Source organism: Bacillus rossius, chromosome 1 (assembly GCF_032445375.1).
Source record: "Bacillus rossius redtenbacheri isolate Brsri chromosome 1, Brsri_v3, whole genome shotgun sequence".
NCBI lineage: Eukaryota > Metazoa > Arthropoda > Insecta > Phasmatodea > Bacillidae > Bacillus > Bacillus rossius.
This window is the reverse complement of record NC_086330.1, coordinates 88,488,074-88,510,518: the sequence shown is the minus strand read 5'-3', so window position 1 is coordinate 88,510,518 and position 22,445 is coordinate 88,488,074. Positions and strand designations below refer to the sequence as shown.

Below are 22,445 nucleotides of genomic sequence, written 5' to 3'. Positions count from 1 at the left end.
GTATAGCAAGTAGCTTGGGCCAAACTTGTGAAATTGAAAAATGTAATCGACATAACCAAAGTCATGTCAAGTATTTTGCGTAATGGACGTGTACCGACGCACCTGCAAACGGATCTTGGCAAAGAATTCTACAGTGCAACGTTCAAGTCTTTGATGAAGAAGTTTGGCACCAATCACTACTCTACATTTAGTAATGTCAAAGCCTCCGTTGTCTTTTAACAGAACTTTGCAAACCAAGATGTGGTAACAGTTCACGGCTAACGGAAATTACAAGTGGCTGAATTTCTTACCGAAACTAATAAGTGAATAAAATTCCGTGGTGCATTTTACCACGAAAATGAAGCCTAATTACGGGAAGGACGATCACTTGCTTGGAAAAATGTTTTCCAACACGAAGAAGAGAGATATACGAAAGCCTAAAGCTAACGTCGGTGACGTGCGTATCTCCGAGCAGAAATGCGCGTTCGAGAAAGATTTAACTGTGAATTGGAGTCCCGAACTTTACCGTGTGACCCATCTTCGCGAATCGTAGCTTAGGATCTACTAACTCCAAGATTTGGACCACAGGCCTATTCGTGGCGGCTTCTATACCGAAGAGATTCCGCCTACGATGTATCCAGATCCGTACTTGATGGAGAAGATTCTCATAAGAAGAAATGGATGATCCTACCTCAAGTGATGGGGCTTCCCACCTTGCTTTAATTCGTGGGTAGCAGATACAGAACTCGGGAAAACTATTGTAGTAATTTTCTTGTTTGTGTACTTGTAATAGCGTAGAAATTATGAAGAAAAAAATTATTTGTAATTTTTTTTTGTCGAACCAATATTTTTATGGGTATTTAATTAAATGATTTTTTTTGCATCATTCAAGGATCGAACTAAGCCCTACTGTATGCAATAAAATCAATCGTGATTTTAAAGTGATTTTTTGGATGGTTTTTTTTCTTTCTAGAATTGCTAGGTTTATAATTACAGATTTTCAAGATCGCAACCAAAACGGCCGACAAGAAGGCGGATATCGCGAAAGTTGACTTGAAGTGTGCTGGGTTCAATTCGAGTCTAGAACCAACCCAACAACCTCCAATGGGCGCTGTAGGTGGTGAACAAGCACTTAAAAAAAAAAATGTAACCTCTGTTCTTCTACTGTTCTACAGAGAGCAGAGCTATTATGTAGGTGTTCCGAACTAATTCCAACGACCAGAGTGAATGAGCCCTAGGCCTCTCGTGCCTCAACATAAAGCTAGTGTGACCAATACAAAATCGGTAACCCCAATACGTTTTATTTCACACATGACTATCTATAATTTCTCTTAGATTATTATGATAATATTCGCAATATCAGGTACAAGAATTACGTTTACACAAGCCCTTACACAAAAAATCATGAAAGCGTGCGTTAAGAAGATACAGTTATATATATATATATTTTTTTTTTTTCGAAAGTGAGAAAGGCCGCGACACGTGCAGGTGCAGCGCTAGCTGGCTGACTGGTGGCTGCCGCAACATGAGATGTGCCGCGCGCACCTGGGTCGCCGCTTACCCTCCCTCCAGCCCTCAGATCCCCGCTCGGCGCTGTTAGCTTGACATCCGAATCCTGACAGCTGCGGAGTTACGCGAGTCGCCGACACGTGTTTCGAGAGATTTCTGCTGTCGGGTCGGCACGGAATGACGCGACTGGCCCTAGCCGCGCTCGTGAATTCTAGAAGGACGCTTGGGCCGATAAATAAGCCGAGGACGCCAGCCTCAGTTCAGTTGAGTTCAGTTGGAAGTTCTCCCGTGGCGGAGTTTCCGGGGCGATAGTGCCGCGGGTGCGGCAGAGTGGCGAAGTCCTTGGACGAAGGTTCCAGGGCAGGGAGTGAGTCAGTTCAGTGGAGTCGGGGGTTTTCCCGCGGCGGATTTTCCGGGTGATAGAGCAGCTAAGTCCCTGGACGAAGGTTCCAGGGCGGAAAATTCAGTTCCGAGCGATAGTGTCGCGGGCGCGGCGGAGTTCCGAGCGAAGCGTCGAGTGGGTCCTCGGCGAAGGGAGGTGCGACGGCGGCGGCGGAGTGCGGCGACGGAGTCCTGCGATGGAGGTCCGCGAGGAGTGCTGCGGCGAGAGTTGCGCCAGAGGTGCGGCCGAGCGAGATGTGCGGTGTGTAAAAACGAGTGACTGGGGAAGCAAAATTTTTAAGTGCAATTGATTATTTGGCATTTTAGAAGATTATTTGTTAGTAATGTAAATAGTGGTGATAAATAAAACTTTGGTAATAAAATATTATTTAATTGGGCTATCCTTTACGAACCCGATCGCAACTATATATATATATATATATATATGTATGTGTGTGTGTGTGTGTGTGTGTGTGACGTGCGTTTACAAATGAGAATAAATAATCAGTGCGTACTTATAATACTCGCAACAAAGTTAGGAACTCCAGCACAAGCCTTATCATAAGGTCGCAACCAGGTTACTTTTAATCTTTATGTATTAGCTCAGGGTTTCCCAATCTTTTTCAGTCCGCGGTGCACATACATGTTTACTATTTTGTCTCGGCGCCCTAACCTATTTGGCTCGTCAACATAGATAGGTACAATGATACTAGTTAGGTAGATAAGCACAAAAATTAAAATATCCACATTATGAATCTTAACTGTATATTTATATTTATAAGAATATAAAATTAACACAAAAACATACAAGAGAGACTTAAAAAAACAAAAATAAAATACAATAGCTACCTAGCTAGTCAATGTGATGGGTGAGCTTGGTTATTTCACACATTTTTTTCAAAACGTGTAATAAGGTTTGACACTGCTACTCGCATTTCTTGCTCCACATTGATCTTTTAGCGATATTTGCTCTTGATTACAGGTACAGCTGAAAATCCAGCTTCGCACAAATAAGATGTTGCAAAAGGAATGAAAAATCTTATAGCTTTTGAAGCTAAAGTGGGATATTAATTTTGAGCCGATATCCAAAACTCCACCAAATCGGAACATGTGAATCTAGTTCTAAGGCTGCTGTCGCAAGAGAGTTCAATGAGACTTTCTTCTTCTTCCGATGTAAATTCTGGCGGAGCTTGTGCATGGAATGGGTCTTGGATCCACGCATATTTATCGACATCGTCTTCGGCAAAGTATTTTGTAAACCATTCAATGAGCTTCTAAAGGTGTTCCGTGAAAAGGGTCATCAGCTCTTGTGAGACAACAAGCTCATTTGATGTCGCACTTTCATACAACTGCGAGAAACAATGTTGACGGCGATTTTCATTCATTTTTGAATACAAAACTGCAGTTTTTTCTTAAACGCAGCGATCTTCTCCAGTAGTTTCAGAATGTGCATGTTGCCTTGCAAAAATTGATTCAGATTGTTAAGTTTTTCAAATATGTCGCACAAATATGCTAGTTTTAGCAAAAAATCTGGTTCAGCAAATTAATTGGAGTTTGCATGATGTCTTGTTTTAAAAAACTGTGAATTTTTTCATGTAATTCGAACACACGAATTAAGACATTTCCACGGGAAAGCCATCGTGAATTGCAGTAATATATCAGTGCCGTATGTTCAGCTCCCATATCTATGCATAGTTTTTTGAAAAGTCTGGCTTTTAGTGGTCTAGTTTTAATCTAGTTTACACTGCCAATGACATGTTCTAATACTTGGTTTAATTCAGAACTCATCGGCTTTGACGCAAGCGCTTCTCTATGGATGATGCAATGGGTCCACACAGCATGCGAGGCTTTTTTTACAAAGAAGCGCTTGTAATCCTCCGTACCTGCCAGACATTGATCGAGCACCATCTGTACATACACCAATACATTTTTCCCAATTCAAACCATTTTCTGTAATAAACGTGTCAAGAATTTCAAACAAGCCTTTGCTTTTTCGGTAATGTTTTTTTGCAGAATAAGAGTTCTTCGACAATAATATTGTCAGCCACAAAGCGTACGTAACAAATCAGATGTGCATCATTATTACTGTCAGTAGCTTCTTCAAGTTGCAGACCAAATTCCTTGCCTTTCATTTTTCTATTAATTGCCGATTTAGATCCTCAGCTATGTCATGGATTATCCGACTGATAGTGTTGTTAGATAAGGGTACCTTATAAATTAATTTTCCCGCCGATTCTCCTACCATAATATTCAACATGTCGAGAGCAGCCGGTAGTACAAGCTCTTCTGCAATAGTATGAGGATTTTTGCATTTCGACATCCTGTATGCTACCTTGAAGGATGCTAACAGCACGTTGTTAGGTACTGAGGCTTGTTGAGTAAACATATTTTGTGTTTTTTTTTTTAATTTCGTCATTTCCTATTTAAAAAATCACGCGATTTTTCAACCATAGCCGGGTGAATGGTTTCGAGATGTCGCTTTAACTTACTTGGAAGCATACTTACGGTTGATAAAATTTTCAAACTGAGCACACACTGTGGTCTTTCTTCATTGTTTACTTCTATTGAGGTAAAGCTGCAGTCCAAATAGCTATTATCGTATTTGCGATATTTCCGGGTTTTTTTCCTTCCCACGCCATTGGTAGACGCATTATCAGTGTCCCTTTTACTACCGACTTGTTTATTTAATAAAAATCTATCCATTTTGACAAAACAAAAGACTTATGACGAAAGTAAAACGAAACGGCACAATCAAAACAAAACGGGAGACGACGACGTCATCTCGTCTCGCTGCTCGCTTGTAACTAAACAAATGACCATTGTTTATTTTGTACCTGCGAACACTTAAGTTGAGGTTTCGGAGAATGGTACAGAGAATCGCTTCACGGCGCCCTTCTTAACTTTCTACGGCGCACCAGGGCGCCGCGACGCACACTTTGGGAACCCCTGTATTAGCTTATAATATTTCTCCTAATAAATCAGAGGAAATAATAGGAACGACAATTAAGCTCAGAGGCAATTAAAGCCTCGAAAACAAGACACTAACCAGCATGCCAAGAGCATGCAGTCAAATTGGCACAAACGGGTTTAAACAAATAGGGCAAAAGCAAAAATCAAATCGTCAGAATGCACATACACATTTTACGCTAATTGGGCTGAAACCCAAGAATGCAAAAGAAATCAACTAACTGACAACCATTACTGTGCGCTCGACAAGCTATTGAAAACTAGAAGAAAAAAACACATTATTATGTGAGCTGGCAGATGTGACGCGACAAGACGTGACATAATTAAAAAAGGCTAAAACGAAATAAATAAATGCAAAGAATTTTAATCCAAACAGATTAAATCAGAGGTCTGGAAACCTTATCTAGTTACGCCCATAGACTAGCGCGCGTGCGCACAGGCCAAGAGAAGGGGTGAGCAATCAGGAAGGAGAAGGGAGCGACTCCTCTAAGCGGCGAAGGGGAGGGGGTAAGTGAGTCCGAACCGCGCTGATTCAAACAGACGCAGACGTGGTTGAATCACCATATACTGTTTCTTAATATTTAATACTGCACTCTATCGGGTAAAAATTAAACTTATATAGCGATAGTTCCCTCTAGAAGACGAACACAATATGTCGGATCCAATATGACGGCCTCCAACAGACGAAAACAAGATGGCCGCCATTACTATATAATGGATAACGTAATATCTGCCTAAACATTAGTGGTTGGAGGTCAGTCTGCCAGTTGTTTTTGTGGAGGAAGGAGCCATCACCATTTTAAATCAAATGACCGAACCCAGTGCTTTTTTTTTATAAATTTCACTATAAAAATTTAATGAAGTTTTTTTTTTAATAATTATTTAATATTCCCCGAATTTCAAGCATAAAAATACTGATTTTAAAGATGGCAGTCGTAACGAAAAGTGTAACGTTATAAAGTGGGGCGTACGATTACAAGATGGCGGAATGTTCTAGAATTCAAAATGGCGGGTTTCAAGATAATGGAAATTCAAAATGGTGGTCGTAACCTCATCCAATATAGCCTTCGTGACATCAGAACCCAAGATAGCGGACACTGATACTGACACGACATCGACACCATGAACTGGTGCCGGTATGCCCATTTGTATACTTCTTTAGTCTGTTATAATACGCGTACCTATAACTACTTTTACTCATGCTTTGTTTATAAAATTATTACATAAGTATATCTTATATTGAGTTTTTGTTACATCTGAGCTACTATAAAGTAACTATCTAATACACGTGAAGCTTTTTGTAGCAAAAGAGAGTAGGTGAACTGCAAAACTGCCCTTATAAAAAAAAATCGAGTAAAGAGTCTATTCAGACTCAGTTGGAATTACTGCATCTACAGTGTCCATATTATGTTTCAAATGTCCTTCATTCTTTTATAAATGATGTGGTGAAATATGTGGTGTGTTTCAAAACTGTTGTTATCCATGAAGGTATATGCAACAGAACTATCCTTATCTGCAATGTGACACAATGTTTCAAAACGTTCCTATTCCTTAAGTGGTACATGTGTGTGTACACTTGTAACAAAACGGCCCTATTCCTGCAATTACATTTTCACATAGATTGCAAGGTGAGAATGTGGTTTTGCAAACATTTACAGCACTAGATTATATTTTTGGTTTCATTATTAAAAGGGAATTTTATTTTTCTTATTGGTGGAAATATTTGTAATATCATTTGTCAGCTGTTGCCAGCAGTTATTGCAACTTTGTTTTTGTTGTGTGAATACCACATTGTCTGGTTTGTTGAATGCAAAGTTTGTTGACTTGAAAAATGGAGAATGAGGAATGTTGTTCTATTGTTGAAAGAGGTAGGAGTCGGAAAAGGAAGTGTAATAAGAACGAATGGACTCGCGAAAAAAAGAAGAGATAGGTAAGTTGCTCCTTTAATTTTGGTAAGGTTATTCGTGATGTTTTTAAATTATTTCAAGTTATGACCCATCAATTTGCTAGGAAATTGACCCACTGGTGTTTGAAATGTGCACAATTAAAATGTTACCTTCAGTATATTGATCAAATAGTAAATGGTCTTGTATTGTAGAGGTGTTTAGTGAATGGTTTGTAATGCTTTTTTTGTTGAAGGTTACTTTAAAACCATCAATGTGGTTATTTATTACATTATGATTTCTTGAAATAAAGTTTGTTCAATTAGTTTGGTTTCTTTTTGTTCTAGATAAAATCGAAGACTCTGCCCAAGATGCCAAGCTGTGGGCACAATTCAAAACCATTATAATGTGCGAGAATACAACCACAAGATATCAGGCGTTTTCATAAAATGTTTTATGCAAATGAAGGAAAAGTGTCGCAGGATGCATTCCTTTTGAAGTACACTTCACAACAGAAACCACAGAGGACATCACGAGCTAAGGTTCCCGGAAGTTCTCGCAAGACATATGTTAATTGTTATTTTGTAAAGACCAGGGATGGATGACATAAGGTACTTTTTTTCCATTTTGGGTATCTCAAGTTACCGTGTTCAGAATCTGTGCCAAAAACACCTTGTAACTGGTGCTTCCCCTAGGGAATGCCGAGGAGACAGGCGTAGTGTTAAATATGAGGCTAAAAGGCAATTGGTTATGAATTTCGTAACGAGTCTGAAACCAGTGGAACAAATCAAAACGACAGTCCCTCCCCTGTGGTTTGAACATTAAAAAACCATGGCGCATGTATAACAACAACCATAGGTACTGACGAAGTAGCCAACAAAGTGAAATATCAGTTTTTCAGATAAATATTCCTCTACGAGTACAATATCAGTTTTAAGACACCAGCTATGTATGCATGCTCGACATGCCTTCAAGTTAAAAACCTAATTCAACAAGCTGGTCATGCCTCAAAGACAAAATCCGATTTTATGATACAGTAGAGAGTTCATACATTGAAATCCAAAGCATTTTACAGCTACCTTCATGAAACAGAAACTAACAACATTCTGTTATTTTCCTACGATTGCCGAAGAAACACCTAGTTCTGCTCCGAGTGCCTGACCAGGCAGCATACTATAGTAGACAGTTATACTACTAAAATTTTAAAGTTTGTCGTGGGCACTCAAAAATACCACAGAATACTGACACAGTTACTATGTATACCTGGCTGGAAAATGAGAGAGACGTAAGGGTTCGAATGAATCGCTTCAGCCTTACTTGATACTCTCAGGAATGCACTACTAGAAGACAGCAATTACGATTGTGTTCGACTCTGTTCAGATGGCTGTCCTGGACAGAATAAAACTTCACTGTTATTGGGGTAGCGATGAAGTGGCTTAAAGATGAATCACCAAAAACAGTACAGAAGGTGGAATTTGTGTTCCCTGTTGTACGACATTCTTTCCTACCACCCTACAGGGTTTTTGGGAGAGTAGAAGAAGTAATTATGAATGTGTGGACAATTGAAACACCTAGCAAATACATAGCTATTTTGAAGGATTTCGGGACTGTTAAGAGATTGGATGCTGAAGTGCCTGTCCATGACTGGAAGTCTGCTGTTGAAGAAGTAATCAAGCCTGCCGGAAAATGGAATTTTAAGTTATCTTTGTGTAAAATAATTATCTTAACTAGGAACACCAAGGGAACATTAGTGTGCAAGGTGAACAACACTACAGATGTGACTTAGGCGTTTCCGGATCAATAATAAAGAAGAACAAGTCGATAAGCAGCATTAAACCTATTCAACTTGACAACATAGTTCCTGTTAAACATTAAAAGTTAATTGATGTTGCTAATCTTCTAGCTAAACATTTTGGAGCCAACTGGAGGGAGCAGGAAGACCTCAACTATTACAAAAACATAATTTATGGTGAAAAAGACGTCATAGATGATGAAGTCCCAGATGAAAATGACAATACGGTTGAAGAAGTTGTCGATGAAGTTCCTGATCTTGTTATTTAAAATGTTTGAAATTTCCTGCAAATGTGTAGAATTAATTTTCATTCAGTCATATTTGTAATAGGTTATTACATTAATTTTTATAGAATATAGAAGTTAACATGCAAGGTATTTCAAACAACTTTCTTTCAAAATTTCCTATTTCCCGAATTGTTAGTTTCAAAACTTTCTTAATCCAATGGTATTTTTCGAAACTGCCCTTATCCTTCCTATTATATACTAGCTGTCCGACCCGGCTTCGCACGGCTATACTAATGGAAAAAAATTAAGCCACATCTCCCATTTACAGTAATGGTAAATAAAAGAAAATTCAGTGAAAATTTATTACAATGCTGTATAATGTACCGGAGAGAAAATGAATAGCACCGATGGTTTCCCGACTCGTGCACGCAACGTACAACTGATGTGCCCGTACTTCGCTACGGCAGTCTACAGGCAGATCACTCTTGCGCCGCTCATTATACATGCCCCTCCTTGTGGGTACGCCACTGCCGCGCGATGCCCGTTGCCATGGAGACGCAGAAGGCATGAACAATGCAAAATCCTGTTTTCATGCAGACAAAGTACCCACTGTTGCCTGGTTTTAACCACCCATGGGATCTAATTTTCGGAAAATGTAAAAATGTCATCCTGCGTAACATAAGGAACATTACTGTGAAGTTTCAAGTCTGTATTATATATATATATATACACTTGAAAAAAAGGGCAATAAAAAACAAATTAATCACAGAGAGAGGGAAAAAAACAATAGTTTAGGTTTGCGATTTAAAGTGATAAAAAGTATTTAAATACTAATTGAACTCTTATGAGGATACTGATTGCTTCGTTGTTAATATCACACGGGTGTTTTTTACTTGTATGGGAAAATTAAGAATGATAAGGCATCTAGTGCGTGGCAACAATGTTAATAGGCAATAGGAAATAAACTTCTAGCGCCTGCGGCATTGTCAACATACGCTTCGTACGTGTATTGCATGTTGTATCTAACCCCCTCCAACGCATTTGACTCTAAATTGGACTTTTAGTAAGGATCCCTAATGTTATTGATAATATAATATAGCCTATATATAGCCTTCCTCGATAAATGTACTATCCAACACTGAAAGAATTTTTCAATTCGGACCAGTGGTTCCTGAGATTAGCGCGTTCAAACAAACAAACAAACAAACTCTCCAGCTTTATAATATTAGTACTATAGATATATTTTTTTTTAGCGACACTATGGGACTTAAATCTGCCAAATTTGATTATTAATGACAACTACTTATGTACAATATCTGCAAATAAATATACTTCAATATATTAATAATTACACTTTGCATACTTTTTCGTGATTTTCCTATAATCTCTTGGACTGGATAAAGGCATTTTTGCAGTTCACCTACTCAATTATATTTCCATTTTTTTCCCCCAATACTTTCTGTAGATTTGTCGATGATTTTACCTCCATTTAAATAATAATTTGTTCTTCCTGAAGCCTTCGGTCCACCATATTATTCTTTTTTATGCCAAATATATTTTTAGATAATTTTGATAAAAAAAATTTACTTAAAAATGTTATTTCATTTAAATTCGATACTGTCGTAAAAAATAATAATCATATTAAAAATAGACACTAAAATACAGTTACCGAATTATCGATATTTTGAAAATAAGATATAAATATTTCCGAAATATTGGTATATCGTTGCCATCCCTATACTTATCCTACTACTCAAAAGCCTACGGTCATCCGCTCCCCTCTTGCCTCCCTTCCAAAATGCGAAGTTGGACCCGTCCTGGTGTTGCGTGGTGTCGGTAATGATGACAAGTGTCCGTGTGTTGCAGATGAGGACTACGGAGCGGCCGGCCTGCCCGCCTTCACGTACAGCTTCCCTGCCCAGGAGGACGAGTCCTCGCCCTTCGTGCGTCCCTCGGACCCGCGCTACTACCACGACACCCGCGGCGAGCCAGGTCGGTGCCTCTCTGACCATCACTGCCTGCTCAGTTGTGACACTGTTGTAGTCAGGACTAGCACGCGGGGTTAACCGACACGTCATCTCTTGGGTACGGTGCTTGTACGTTGTATACTATACTGCCCATATTTTGGCATTCATGCATGCAATAAGCTTAAAACTTTAAAACATACAGAGAGTTTTTCATAAAACATAGTTTTGACATCAAACCCGCTTCGCAGTCACGCTTTTTCACGTGCTGGCAGGACCCCTCATTGTGGAGCTTCTTAATTCTGGAAGGGGGGGGGGGGGGTTAGCAGGGCACTTTAGCCAACAGGTTTAAACAATAGCTAGAAGGTTTTTCTGTTACAAATTAAACATGCATGTAGTAAATTTGTTATGTAAAGCAGCATCCCCCATACTACTAGGAGTTAGCAAAATATTTAGTAGTTTTGTATTCAAACTGCATATACTACTAGATTTTAACCGCGGTTTCGCTCGCGTTGATGTCCTTAAATAAGTATCAAAGATCATTGCAAAGAACATAAAATTATATGGTAATTGGTTTTTTTTATTGCGTGACTGGGTTCATCAATATTTAAAAATTCTAACATACAATTAAACTTGAAAAACTGAAAACATACTTTATGGAAATATGTTTTACTATTAAAAAAAATATTTTATATTAACATTTTGAAAAGTTCAAAGAATTAACGTATAGTAAATTATTTTTTTTTAAAAGAGCTTAAATCAGAGTACTATGCTAGGATGCTCCTGTATACTATGTTAAATGTTTTGCTGTCCGGTGTAAATATGTGTAAATTTTGGGCATTTCACACATGGGAACAGATTACATATAGTTGGCAATGGGAAAGCATGGCTCTGCAACCTGCAATGTTTGTCCTTGCGCTTTGTTGATTGTAACAGCAAAACAAAGCCTGTCGAGAAACTGAACTCTTTTGAACTGGAACGGTAGACCAGTGGGGATAATTGGAGTTAGAGGTATGATAACACTTTACCCTTTACCGACACCTTTTAAAATAGTGGCACCAAGTATATTTTGCCCCAATTGTGTGATCCGAAGCCTCGTTCCATTACATAGTTGAGGAGCATCTAAATTACGCATTAGCATAACTTGTAGATTTAGTTTCATTTAAAGTTTATGTGAGGGTACACCCGAAAGTTCAAGTGAATTTAATAACTCCGCAGGATATTAAGTGCTTTGTTCTGTATCCATGATTTTATCTATTGGCAAATACTCCTTCATTTCACCTTGCACCTCTTTTAAAATATAAGCGTTGATTTAATTAGCTATATAGTTTTTTGGTGCCAATATTGCTCTTGCGCACAACCACTGATCACTATTATAATTTTGTTTAAAGTCCGGAAAACCTGAGTAATATGATCCACATAATTTTCTACTAAATTACAAAATTCTCTTGAAAGTAAAATATAACCTTCAGCATCAACGTCCTAACAACTATCACCGAAGAAAATAAACAAGACACCTACCCTCAAAAATTAAAAAAAAAAAAAAATTAAAAATAGTTTAAGTATTGCTTGACGGTGACAGAAAAATAGAAATAATTGTGGAAGCATGCTTTATTAAATTGAATACTGAATTGACCGCCGATATTACAGTATTAGATTGGCGAATTATTTAATTTACTTATTGAAGCGCCAGATGGCGTTAAATTTCATTCAAATTACTCAAACTCTTAGTCGGACGATCATACACACCAATATCAATTTTTTTTGCCCTTCGGAAAAAATATAGCCTTTTTTTTTAATAAAAAGTATCCTGTGTCTTTTACTATACCCTTGAAAATATGCACACAAAATTTCATGATGATCGGTTGAGTAGTTTCCGCGTGAAAGCGTAATAAACAAACAAACAAACAAACTCACATAAGCATTTATAATATTAGTAAGGATGATGCTGCCAGTAGACTCCAGTAGGGAAGCCCCATCTAGCCGAATTATTATCTAGGTGGGGGTAGGCATAGATATTTTGAACATATTTTAAACATAGATACAGAGAAAAACTTATCGTAGCGGTAACAAGCAAGCAAAACAATTTAAAAAATAAAAATAAATAAAAATAAAAAATCACAAAACTAAAAATCATTAAACTAAACATAAAGAACAGGGATTAAATATGTATATAGCAACTAAGCAATGTTTTTTTGCGACTGCCACACTGACTAGCCCTATAAAATGGAGAGTGGTTGGTGGGGCAGTCCAAAATTCACCAATAACAAGCAGGGCAATAAGCCAAAATTCATTATAGGTATCGAATCCATCCCCTAGGCAGGAGGTAAATGTCCAGTGGACCAGGTACTCCAAAGCAAACTGCAAAAGGTCTCTGGGGAGGCACTCAATAGAGTGCCTTCTCAGAGGCTCAAGCAAACAAGTGAAAAAAAAAAAAAAAAAAAAAGATAACTCTGCCTTGATGATGGCGACTGCAACGTTGACTGAATTGTCGTTTATATATTCGCTTTGGACGCGGCTACAACCCAGAAGCCAGGCAACTTCAGACAATGGCCGCGAAAGCATTGTGATCTTTATCAACTAAAACATAACCTTTCCCGAAAACACCTCACATCGCCACCATATATTACATAATTCCACTATTAAAAATATTTTTATTCAACTTAGATGGTAAATAAATATTTTTATTTGCTGCCATTCCATTTTAATATATCGCAGTTTGGATAGTCCGTGAAAAATGCCAGTTTTTAAATATTTGACGATATACATGTATGTATCTTTCAATACAAATAATTACGTTCATCTGCCGTCCAACGTTTTTTTCTTCTAACACTACAATATTCAAGTAAATGTTTAAAGCGCCCGGGCCCAAGCCACGTCATTCTTCTCTAGTTACGTCCCTGATAACGATTAAAATAATTATTGTGTTCAATAAAGAAAGAGTTTACGTATTAAATTACGTTAGTTTAACATGAATTCGTTGAATAGTTTTTAAATAATGACTTTAGCGTAATGTAACCGTCTTTCGGACAAGGGAGGTACCTATATAAACAGGCATAGGGTCTTACTGCATCTTCAGTTTTGCAGTATCACGTCTATATACAACACAGTTATATGCTGTCTTATGTACCTATCTATAAACACATAATTGCACTCCCTAAGCATCATAATAATTATGAATGCTAACTATTTTAGCTATATTACACAGATTATCTGCAGCTTTTCTCAACTGCGTCGTTCAGTCACAGTAGCTTATTCCAGAGAGTAGAATAGAAAAGGGGCTCCGGGGACATGGAGCTGGCGCGATGTGCTGGTGCCGGTCCGCCATCTTGGATTGTAACGTAACGGCGGCCATCTTGGATGACCTTGAACGTTGGCCTTGACCTTGAACTTTGACCTTGACCTTGACCTTTGACCTTCAAAATTTGCCAAAATTTGCCCAAAAATCCTCAAAATTCGCCAAAATTTCAATTTTTTGGAAAACGATTCCGTCAAAAATTCTCAAAAATTCCACAATAAAAAAATTAGGATTTCGAAAACCTCAAAATACTTTCTGCCTTAGAAAGAATATAATGTCCTAAAAGAGGTTTAAGCATCCATGCATAAAGCCTCTGATAAGCTTCTGACGGCATCTTGGATTATGATGTCATCGTTGCAATTTCCGTTACGGCCGCCATCTGAAAATCCGTAATTTTTATGTTAGAAAATCGGAATTTTTTTTTAAATTTATAAAAAATAATAATTAATCGAAATGAATAGTAAAAAATTTATAAAAAATTATTTTTAAAAATTTATAAAAAAAATGTACACTTACATCATGGAGCTCGGAGTCCTCGGTTCGAACCCGGTGATAACCGATCCTTCCTCCACGGAAGCCGCTGGCAGACTGACCTCCCACCACTCATGCCAAAGTGTATATATATATATATATATATATATATATATCGTCAACTAGTATGACGTTACGAACGCCATCTTGAAAATCTATATTTTTTATTATCCGATTTTAATGAAATTATTTAATATTTATAAAAAATAATCAAAATTTTATTAAAAATATTAAAAAAACTGTTGCATGTTTCGTTACGGCCGCCATCTTGAAAATCCGTAATTTCAATGCTAGAAATTCCGAAAAAATTCCAAAAAATATTTAAAAAATTGCCTACTTCAAATGTTTAATTATCTAAACGATTTAGGTCATCAGTTCGATTTCCGGCGAGAGTAAACCAATAATTTATTAATGTATTTTAAAAATTTTCAATAAAAAGTAATAATAACTTCTTACATCACACCCGACATTTTTAATTATGTCACCACTGTATCAATTATCGTTATGGATGCCATATTGAAAATCTTTATTTATTATCTAATTTTAATGAAAAAGGTTCAAAATTCATTAAAAAATTAACTTATTAGAATACTGATTGATTAGATCGATTCCCATCCTGGGTTCGAAACCGGTATGAGCAAAAAATAAAAAATGACAGATTCTTCGTCCACGGAAGCCACCTAGACTGACCTCACACCACTAATACCAAGGTATATATCGTCAACTGGTATGATGTCATGTCCGCCACCTTGTCTTCATCCGCTGGAGGCCGCCATATTGTTTTTGTCTGCTCGAGTATGCTGATGCCATGTTAGTATAATTTTCTGTTCACCATACCTTTGACATCGACTGTTGGCATTGAACTTTGAACTTGACCTTGAAATTTGATTTGACCTTGACGACCATCATGGATCCGACATTTTATGTTCAGTACATGCTACCATGAGCTACCACCTGCTAGAGGACATTGCCACCATCTTGTTTTCTTCTGCTGGAGGACACCATATTGTGTGTGTACTCGTCTTATAGAGTGCATTACCATCATACTAGTTTTATTCTAACCCGCTAGAGTGCTTTAATAATGTATAATTACTGAGGTGCCCGTGACTGTGCTTCGAAATGTGCTTCTTTTTCGATGATTGTGCTTCCAAATGTGCTTCGTTTTCATTAAACGCATGAACTGCGTGAATGTTGTGTGGTCATTGCGTACATTACGTGTACAATGCGTGTATTGCGCTTCAATTAAGTGAGCATTGCGTGTTCGTTCCGTTTACTGTGTGTACTGTGTGTTTGTGCCGTTTCCTGTGTGTATTGTGTGTACTGTGCGTTCATTCCGTTTCCTGTGTGTACTGTGTGTACATTCCGTGTCAATTGCGTGAACATTACGTGTTGAGCTCTTGGAATACTTGAAGCCGATGGACAAATGGAGCATTAGAGCCAAATGTAGATAGACCTGATGGCGCGAATTGGAGTTTTTTGAGCTGTTGGAGCTTTGGAGCTGTTGGAGCATTTGGAACTTTGGAGCTTTACAGCCTAGCGTATATTGGTGAGAACGAATTACTGAGACGAGAACATATCACACCGCATCGAATTATCGCATCGATCATATGGGCTTCTATTTTTAATGTTGTATTAAAGTAAATGGTTATTGTTTTAAATTAATCGATCGGTCGCGGGTATATAAGCGAGTCCTAGACAGCAGGTCGCTCAGTTTGTTACTGTCGTCGACGGTGTAAGGATCACCTAGTTTGTTTCATCTGGTGAATAAGTCGCATAATTACCTGCTCTTGTGGACTCGATGGCATATTTACTGTCTTTAACGACGAACTCGATGGAGGTTGTACCATCGACTACGGGAACCATGACGTCAACACTGGAGGAGACGTCAACACTCGTGAAACCACCAGTGGAAGAGCACTTAATGACTTCAGTGCTGACTGCACAGGAAACCTCGGCGAACGCTGTTTCGACCTCAATGGAGACTTAATTGGATGGTGATTCGTCAACAACTAACGAACATCGGTGCCATTATGTGACAAGATTTTCTCAAACATCAGCAATGCTCGTCGACACGAGAAGAGAAAATGTTCTAAGAATCCTCTTCGCAACATGTTTGGTTGTGAGAAATGTCGTAAGCAGTTTGCCAGTAAAGATATTGTGAAAAAGCACATGAAGACATGCAAAGGTCCTGCTGCGCGGCAGAAAGTAAAGGTTTCTATACAATAACGTTGCATTGTTTTTTATAAGAGTATGCCTGGAAATGGTACAACTGGGGCAACGTCAGTATATGGATCGGGTCTGAAAGGCTCGTCTTCATCACCACGGTATCCTTGCGGCTACTGTTATATGTTGTTCGCATTTTCCCATGATGTACGAAGATATGAGAGGAGTAAATGTACGAAGAATCCTTCTCATATGAAGTTTCGCTGCGATGAGTGTCATGAATGGTTTACTCGTATTGATAATTTTCGTCGACATGCGAAATACTGTAAAGGTGAAGTCCGTGTGCCTACTGTTGAACTACCTGCAGAAATTGCGACTCCTCAGTTTAGGTTGAAAACTCGTGAGCGTACAAACAAAAAAACAGATGTGCAGCAACCGATTGCTATGGCATCTGGACATGGAACTAAACCTAATACTGTGATCGGTGCTCTACAGGTGAATGATAATGGCTTTTACTTGGCACAGTCTGCATTTCGTGGAACATTGAAAGACTACTATTATCTAAATACGTTAGGTGAGTCGAAAGACATTTGTAATTTTCTTGATGATATCAGACAGAGCATAATCAATCAGCTTACTGATGATGTAGCAACAAACGGACCTTTGAAATATAACTTGTAGCTGGACTGTGTAAATGGCAATCCATATCCGTTCGATGACAAAGTGAAGAAGTGTGCATTCAAGACATCGGCTGCAGTAATTTACAGTTCTAACGATGTGAAGCAAACTGTTAAACACTGTATCCAGAACCTCTGTCAAGAAGAGGAGGACTATGTCAGTAAAGGTTCTGGTTGGTCTCTGTCTAGTATAAACCGATTGGAGTCATTTTTCACACCGATGCGGAACTAAATGTTTATGAAATAGTTATCTTACTCAAGTGTTTCTGTAGTAGAATAGAAGATATGTAATAAAATGTATTTTGAAAAAGAACTTGCGCTGTTTTATTTTCGAACCTGTCACTATTATGCTAAATTGATGTTTATTTAAATTAATTTTATATCATCCAGGGATCGATCCAACTTTCGAATCAATCATTACTTAAATGAGTGAATGTTTTGGTGAATTTTGGATTTTTTTCCCGAATATATAGATAAATAATTACACTATTCCAAGATGGCACCCAAATTTCCGGATGACGGGCACCTCAGTAATAATAAATGATTACTGCACTCTAGCGGGTTAGAATAAAACTAGCATAATGGTAATGCACTCTATTAGACGAGTACCCACACAAGATGGTGTCCTCCAGCAGACGAAACCAAGATGGTGGTAATGTCCTCTAGCAGGAGGTAGCTCCTGGTAGCATGTACTGAACATAAAATGTCGGATCCATGATGGTCATCAAGGTAAAATTCAAATTTCAAGGTCAATTTCAATGCCAACAGTCGATGTCAAAAGTATGGTGAACAGAAAATTATACTAACATGGCATCAGCACATTCTAGCAGACGAAAACAATATGGCGGCCTCCAGCGGACGAAGACAAGGTGGCGGACATGACGTCATACCAGTTGACGATATATACCTTGGTATTGGTGGTGTGAGGTCAGTCTAGGTGGGCTTCCATGGACGAAGGAACTGTGGTTTTTTATTTTTTGCTCATACCGGTTTCGAACCAAGGACGGGAATCAATCTAATCAATCAGTATTCAAATAAGTTAATTTTTTTATGAATTTTGAACTTATTTTCATTAAAATTGGATAATCAATAAAGATTTTCAATATGGTATCCATAACGATAATTGATACAGTGGTGACAATTCTAAATGTCGGGTGTGATGTAAATATTTATTATTACTTTTTATTGAGAATTTTCCAATACATTAAAAAATTACTGGTTTACTCTCGCCAGACATCGAACCTACGACCTAAATCGTTTAAATAACTAAACATTTGAAGTAGACAATTTTTAAAGTATTTTTTGGAATTATTTCGGTATTTCTAGCATTGAAATTACGGATTTTCATGATGGCAGCCGTAACGAAACATGCAACAGTTTTTTAAAATATTTTTAATCATATTTTGATTATTAATTTTTTTTTATAAATTTTAAAACTTTTTCATCGGTTAATAAATATAAATTTTTAAGATGGCGGTCGTAACGTCATACTAGTTGACGATATATATACTTTGGCATTAGTGGTGGGAGGTCAGTCTGCCAGCGGCTTGCGTGGAGGAAGGATCGGTCGTCATATATATTTTTTTGCCCTCACCGGGTTCGAACCGAGGACTCCGATCTCCATGACATAAAGTTACAATTTTTTATAATTTTTTAAAAATAATTGTTTATTATATTTTTATTATTCATTTCGATTGATTATTATTTTTTATAAATTTAAAAAATTTTCCCGATTTTATAACATAAAAATTACGGATTTTCAAGATGGCGGCCGCAACGGAAATTGCAACGATGACATCATAATCCAATATGGCGGTCATAAGCCTAGATGCCGTCAGAGGCTTATCATAGGCTTTAGACATGGATGCTTAAGTCTCTTTTAGGACATTGTATTCTTTCTAAGGCAAAAAGTATTTTGAGGTTTTCGAAATCCTAATTTTTGAATTGTGGAATGTTTTGAGAATTTTTGACGGAATTGTTTTCCAAAAAATTGAAATTTTGGCGAATTTTGAGGAATTTTGGGCAAATTTAGGCTAATATTGAAGGTCAAGGTCAAGGCAAAAGTTCAAGGTCATACAATGTGGCGTCGTGACGTCACAATCCAAGATGGTGGACCGGCACCAGCACCTCGCGCCAGCTCCATGTCCCCGGAGCCACTTTTCTATACTACTCAGAAGGTTTGAAATTAAATACAGTTCAAAAAGTGTTAATATTCAAAAGGTGGATTCCTATTGGTGCGCTGCTGCGCTGACGTTACGTCGCCAAACGCAGCAACACACATACACACATCAACAGTAACTTGAAAGTGGATCAGATTTCATTGATTTAAAAATCACAACTAGTGTCATAATTTTTGTTCAAAATCAAAACATAAGTTCGTTGACTTATGCAACTGTTCCTATTGAGTTCAAACTGCTTTCTAGTTGGCATAGAGTCTGTTTTGTGAAGATTCACTTTTATAGTTTTTTTAGAACAATGCTCCGGGAAAAATAAAATAAAATAATTATATAAAGTCAACAAATATAGTTTGTAAATAAATAAATGAAAATTCTTCTGTGCTGACGTTTCGGCACAGTAAAATAAAGTAATTTAAAACTTTTTCCACAATGCGAACACCTCTCAGCAGATGTTTTGGGCATCTTACAAATATGGCGTAGCAGTAAGCTGAAATGGGAGGGGGGAATAAGCTTCACACACTTATCACGTAATCATGCAGATGTGACCACCCCCTGGTCTTAATCAACAGAGACGTTTTTCTCTCTCTGTTCTGCGACAAGAATGGCTGGAATGCGAGGTTGAACTTGAGTGTGTACCATAGAGCGTTGCAGCAGCGGAAGTGACGTGTGGTGTGCCACAGGCCTGGACCCGCGGCCAGAGTGGAGGCTCCCCAGCCAGACAGTGAGCACGGCAGGGGCCGAGGACAAGAACGACTCGTCAGTGTCGCGGATGATGCTGGCCGAACCTGCCGGCTCCGCCTTTGATGTGTACTTCATAGGTGAGTCTGGGCGTCATGCCGTGGCCAGGGGTTCGTACCCCTCCCTTACACGATTAAAAAAAAAAGTAAAACTGACAAATAAATTACAGCAACTTAGCTGTATAAGGTCAGAGAGTGATTAATTTGGAAGGATTAGTTTAATCCATAGTGGGATACAATAACGTATGTCTTTGCCATTATATCCGCACATGCCTCATATACAGAAGTGACAAGTATTGTTTTTCCAAATAGTCTATATTTAATGCCTGTTTGCACACGTGTTACTTACTGCATGTCTTTCATACAAACTTGACATCTGTGTTTCATGTATTTATTACTGGTGTTAACGAAATAATCAAACAATTGACATAAGGAAAAAAACAAATAGGTACATACAAGCCAAAATATAAAACCTACAGTTTTCTGTAAAATGAGTTTTTTAAGTTTACTATTCCCTAAGTATTTCAGCATGACAACCAACAGTTTTTTTTTAAATTCAATTATAAAGAAAACTTACTCATAAAAAAATTATATAATAACGTATGTCTTTGCCATTATATCTGCACATGCCTCATATACAGAAGTGACAAGTATTGTTTTTCCAAATAGTCTATATTTAATGCCGGTTTGCACACGTGTTACTTACTGCATGTCTTTCATACAAACTTGACATCTGTGTTTCATGTATTTATTACTGGTTTTAACGAAATAATTAACTTAAGGAAAAAACAAATAGGTACATACAAGCCAAAATATAAAACCTACAGTTTTCTGTAAAATGAGTTAAGTGACAACCAATAGTTTTTTTTTAAATTCAATTATAAAGAAAACTTACTCATAAAAAAATTATATAATGGTCATACTAGACCCCCTCCTTCACAAAATCCTGGCTACGGCTGCCTCACTGCTCTCGGGAGACTGAGTGTCGCATTTGCTGTTTCAAGACTTCACCTACCAGCCACCTTCAAAAGTCTAGTTCATATTATTTGTAACACATTGGCTAATGCTGGATGCCCAAATGAATAAAATAACCGTAACAGTGACAGTAGATCGTGCGCACAAGGTTTGATCGCAATGTTTTCGAACCTACTGATTCACAAAAGCGCATAAGACAGTCGTGTGCATGGGGGACAGGGCGGACACATAGGAGGAAAATGAATATATTTTATTTCTGTAAGAGCCCGTCTACAATAGTCCGAACCTGTGCGTGGTCCGTGTCCTTATCCGAAAGTGAGTGACGTCACATTGTCTCACCGAAAACTTCCCTGTCCACAATTGCGATGTCCGATGTCAGAATGTATTGATTTCTAAAGTAGTCGCCAGATCGCAGTAAATGTGCCAAACCAAATGTTTTTGTTTATTGTTTTGATGCTTTGTAGTTTGAGATTGAACTTATGAAAGTTGTGGGAGTTCAATATTATATATTTATTCAGTAAGGCAAAGTGGCAAATGTAAATGCTAAAATTAATTCATGATATTACTTATGAGACGCTAGCAAAAATTGTAAATAAAAAATGTGTCGTGGTTAGGATGGTTTGCTAAAATTTTTATGTACCCCTTATTTATATGTTGAACAACTGTGCTCACATATTTATGGTCAGATATCACGGAATAATCATTTGGTAGTTAATATAGTTACTTACTAACACTGGTAAAATATGTCGGATACATAGCAAAATTTCATTGGCTAAAATTAACAGTAAGATTTCAATTGTGAACCGACTTCGCACAAGTCGTATGCACAGTCGTGCGCATGGCCTGCTGTGCACTCGCTTATGTTTTTGAATTGTGAACTCAGCCTTAGAAGCCGTGTCCGTTGATCACACGGCTATGTCCATTTGCGCAGAGAGAGTACGATGGAGCAAGATGTTTGCTCTCAGCGGTCTCTGGAGTTGAATAGTCAGGATAACATTTCTTTTCTCATTGTCTGCCAAAAAGCACTTAGCTTGATAGCCTGATAGGTATTTATTATTTCATATAATCATCTGTAACTAGCAACTCAAAATACAAAAACAAAATTATTGAAGTGTAACCTCTAAAGCTAAAAAAGAAAAAGTCTTGTTTAACTATAAAAAATTTGTTACTAATTGGTAGTACCTG

General features: G+C 37.7%; 1 protein-coding gene across 2 annotated transcripts in view; it reads left to right on the top strand.

Annotated features, from left to right (window-relative positions):
- Positions 1–22,445, top strand: part of LOC134539402 (neural proliferation differentiation and control protein 1) — a 52,390-nt gene that overhangs the window by 9,763 nt on the left and 20,182 nt on the right. For both annotated transcript variants that reach the window (XM_063381409.1, XM_063381418.1), the window contains exons 2-3: positions 10,605–10,730; positions 20,229–20,366. In XM_063381409.1, coding sequence (XP_063237479.1) covers positions 10,605–10,730; positions 20,229–20,366 — 264 coding nt within the window. The remainder of the gene's footprint in view (positions 1–10,604; positions 10,731–20,228; positions 20,367–22,445) is intronic.